The 3,769-nt window shown below is 40.4% G+C and overlaps 1 protein-coding gene across 1 annotated transcript in view; it reads left to right on the top strand.

The window, feature by feature from the left end:
• Positions 1–3,769, top strand: part of LOC101985499 (phosphatidylinositol 3,4,5-trisphosphate 3-phosphatase TPTE2-like) — a gene marked incomplete at its 3' end in the record, with an annotated part of 99,014 nt that overhangs the window by 31,108 nt on the left and 64,137 nt on the right. The window contains exon 10 of the mRNA XM_013354337.1: positions 3,263–3,316. Coding sequence (XP_013209791.1) covers positions 3,263–3,316 — 54 coding nt within the window. The remainder of the gene's footprint in view (positions 1–3,262; positions 3,317–3,769) is intronic.

Below are 3,769 nucleotides of genomic sequence, written 5' to 3'. Positions count from 1 at the left end.
GATATTAACATGTGAGATATTCTCTCTCGGGAACATTCATGGGATAACAGGGCTCTTTTTCATTCTCATGTCTTCTCACATTGACTTTTCATAACAAATGCTGCCTCATGAATAAAGAAGACAAAATGAGCACTAAGTTACTTATATATTCATAAATGCATCAGCACAAGCGGCTCTGTCTGTACATTGTTACCTGAACGTATGTTTTTGGAGCCGAACTCTTGGTATTGGATAACTAGTTGGTGTGCTCTGTCCTGGGGAAGATTGTTTCTCCCACTTTCAGCATTCCGTAGTTGCCTGTAGTTTGTCTAGGGTTGAAGTTCCGTAGGCTTTCCTCTTCTAGTTAGCATGTCTGTTGGTGTCATCCTTGTTCAGGCCATGTTTAGACAGCCTGAACTGTCTAACTGTTGGTGAGACTTCATGGGGGTAGCTTTTCACATTTCTGGGAGACACTATGCTTCTTTTGATTTGTTTTTTTAGAACTATCAATTAAGAATTGAATTTAGGCCAGGCAGTAGTGGCACACGGTTTTAATCCCAGCAGAGGCAGAGGCAGGTGAACCTCTGTGAGTTTGAGACCAGCCTGGTCTACAAAGCAAGTGCCAGGACAGGCACCAAAGCTACAGAGAAATGCTGTCTCAAAGGGGAAAAAAGAATTGAATTCAGTATCCTGGGGTAGACTCACGAATATATTGTGAAATATAAATTACATACAGTATCTATATATTATACCAACATGAATTCATAAACATGGTAAAATTTAGATTCAGACATTTACTCTCAGAAAAATCCTTGGGAATCCAGTTTCCTGAATGTTGTTCCTAAATTCCTATTATGGAAATTTCTGTTATGGAAGAGTCTTTATCTTTAGACTTGAGGTTGAGAAAGGAAAAATAAACCATAGAGGGTGTTTTCTAGCTCCTGAATTTTGTTCCCTTTGTTAGTCAAGGGAAGAGAGAACTCCATTTAAAACCAGAATATAGAACTTGGAAGGCTACAGAGGAGCCTTCAGCAAAGGGAACAGACTCAATAGACCCTACCAAGGAACCTCTCTCCAGAGGGATGGCGCTGTGTATCTCCAAACTCATACTCCCATCTTCACTTTGTTTGACACCCCTGACTTGTGCCGTTAGATTCCTTGTGTGAAAGCAGGAAAGAAGGTAAACAGCCAACAAACAGACCCGAGGAAAGATTTACACAATAAAGGAGGAATTGTGTCTAGAATTTGCAGCTGAATTTAGATTCATTCATCAAATGCTTTCTCAGTATGGTTAAGTCATAAGGAACTGAATTTAAGGATTTCACAGGTTTAAGATATTCATAAGAGGGGCCAGGGAGATGGCTCGTGTTTTAGAGTACTTGCTGTTCTTTCACAGGACCTGTGTTCAGCATGCATGTTGGGTAGCCCTCCCTCACCTACAACTCTAGCATCAGCAGATTCCACCCACTCTTATGTCCTCTATAGAAACTTCACACAAACACATAAATAAGAAATCTTAAGAAAATATTTTCATTGTAAACATGAAAATTTTTTGCCTTTTTTTGAAAATAGATTTTTCTAATGTAATATATCTTGTTTATGGTGTACCTCCCAAATATACCCTCTTCCTACCCTGATAGCTGTTCCTCTCTGTTCCTTCCCACATCCTCCCATCCAGATTCAAACTCTGTCTGTCACTAGAAACAAACAGACTTCTAAGGAATAGCAATAAGATACAACAAAAATTAGCACACCAGAATAAGGCAAAAGGAAGAGAAAACAGAAGAGAACCCAAGAAAAGGCACAAGAAATAGATTTAGATGTAGATATACACTCATTTGCACACTCAGGAATCCCATAAAAACACTAAACTTGAAGTCATAATCTACAGCTAAAGGCCCTGTAGAGTAACATGAGAGAACAACAGTATGAGACAAGGAACTTCCAAAGACACCACTGAGCTCATGTCCTGTTGACCGGATACTGCTGGGCATGAAGACACCACTGAGCTCATGTCCTGTTGACCGGATACTGCTGCGCCTGCAGCCTACCCTCGGAGTAGTTTGTTTCCCTGGCGAGTCTCCTTTGAAGAAAACTAGATTTTCATTTAAAAGTGGTTATCATTTGAGGCTTAGGGATGGAAGCATCCACTTTTGCTTTCGGCTGTAGGATGCACTGGTGCAGACCCCTGCAGGTCTTGTGCATGCTGCCTCAGTTCCTGTGAGTTCATATGTGCATCAATCCTGTTGATCTAGAGGTCCTTGATTGCTTGGGGTCTTCCTTCTTGTCTGGCTCTTACACTGTTTCTGTCTCCTCTTCCACGAGATTCCCTAAGCCCTGTGGAGAGGGATTTGATGGAGACATCCCATTTAGGGATGAATGTTTCAAGGTGTCTCACTTTCTGCATATAGACTGGCTGTGTCTCTATATTTGTTCCCATCCACTGCAAAAGAAACGTTTCTGATGTTGAATGAGCAAGGCACTGACCTATGAATATAGCAGAATATCGTGAGGAGTCATTGAATTGCTACATTCTTTAGTAGAACAGTTGTATTTGGTTTCACCCTAGGTCCCTGGGCTACCTAGTCTCAGGTTCTTAGTCACCCAAGCAGTTTCAGGTATGGCTTCCATCTCATGGAAGGAACTTTTAGTCAAATAAGATATTGGTTGGTTACTCTCACAAGCTTTGTGTTATCACTGCCCCAACATATTTTACAGGCAGGACACCATTGTAGATCAAAGGATTTGTGACTGAGTTGATGTTTACATTTCTCCTTTGTTTATCTGCAGAGTACCTTCTGGCACCAAAGACACTAGCATGTTGGGGTGCATGTAGATACCAACTTGACTTCTCCATATTCAATGAGTTGTATCAGTTTGTGTTTTTCTCTATCTTTTTTTCTTTCTCTCTCTGTCTCTCTCGCTCTCTCTGTGTGTGTGAGTGTGTCTGTCTTTCTTTTTCTTTTTTAATTTTTGAAACAGGGTTTCTCTGTGTAACAGTATTTGCTATTCTGGAACTAGTTATGTAGACCAGGCTGGCCTTGAACTCACAGAGATCTGCCTGCTTCTACCTCCTAAATTCTGGGATTAAAGGTGTGCACCACCACTGGCTGGTTAGTTTGTGGTTTGTAGGAAGAATATATGGAAGTTTTCAAATAACACTGCCATGTATGTAAATGTTAGCCAGCTTATAGTGTTTAGAATAATTTAAGTGAACTGGAGCCAGCAAGCTGTGCCTTTGACATCACGTGACATCTAATTACATGTATTTTTAATCTTCTAGCCTTTCCCAGAACAAGTCTCTGACACCACATGGTGATGGAACTGCCAGTGAACTGTGAGACATACACTAATATGTTAACAAATGCATCAGGAGTGATAATGAATAATGAAATGTATGGATATAAATACATGCTATTTGTATTTTCATGCACACACAACAAGACATGCACCACTTGCACCACTGTAGATACAGAAGCAGAGGAAGATGTAAGATTTGGAGGCTTCTAGGACTGGTCTCTCAAGCATATAAATGGAATTTTCTGTCATTTTTGACCAATTTGGATAAAATAAGTCGCTCTCATAAAACAATGCTTTTCCCACTTACTGGGTGTTTAACACTCTAAATAAGAACCAGATGAAATGATTAGGAAAATTTCCAACTCTATGTGTATTAGATTTTATTACACTGAGTAAGAAAGCAGAGACCCCTGTTTGAAGCCACGCAATAGCAGGGAGTAGGAAGTAGAGGAGCCCTTGCTGGAAAAGAACAAACAATGAGCGCTTGATG

The sequence above is a fragment of the Microtus ochrogaster genome, unplaced genomic scaffold, assembly GCF_000317375.1.
Source record: "Microtus ochrogaster isolate Prairie Vole_2 unplaced genomic scaffold, MicOch1.0 UNK41, whole genome shotgun sequence".
Classification (NCBI taxonomy): Eukaryota; Metazoa; Chordata; class Mammalia; order Rodentia; family Cricetidae; genus Microtus; species Microtus ochrogaster.
This window is presented reverse-complemented; position numbering and strand designations above follow the sequence as displayed.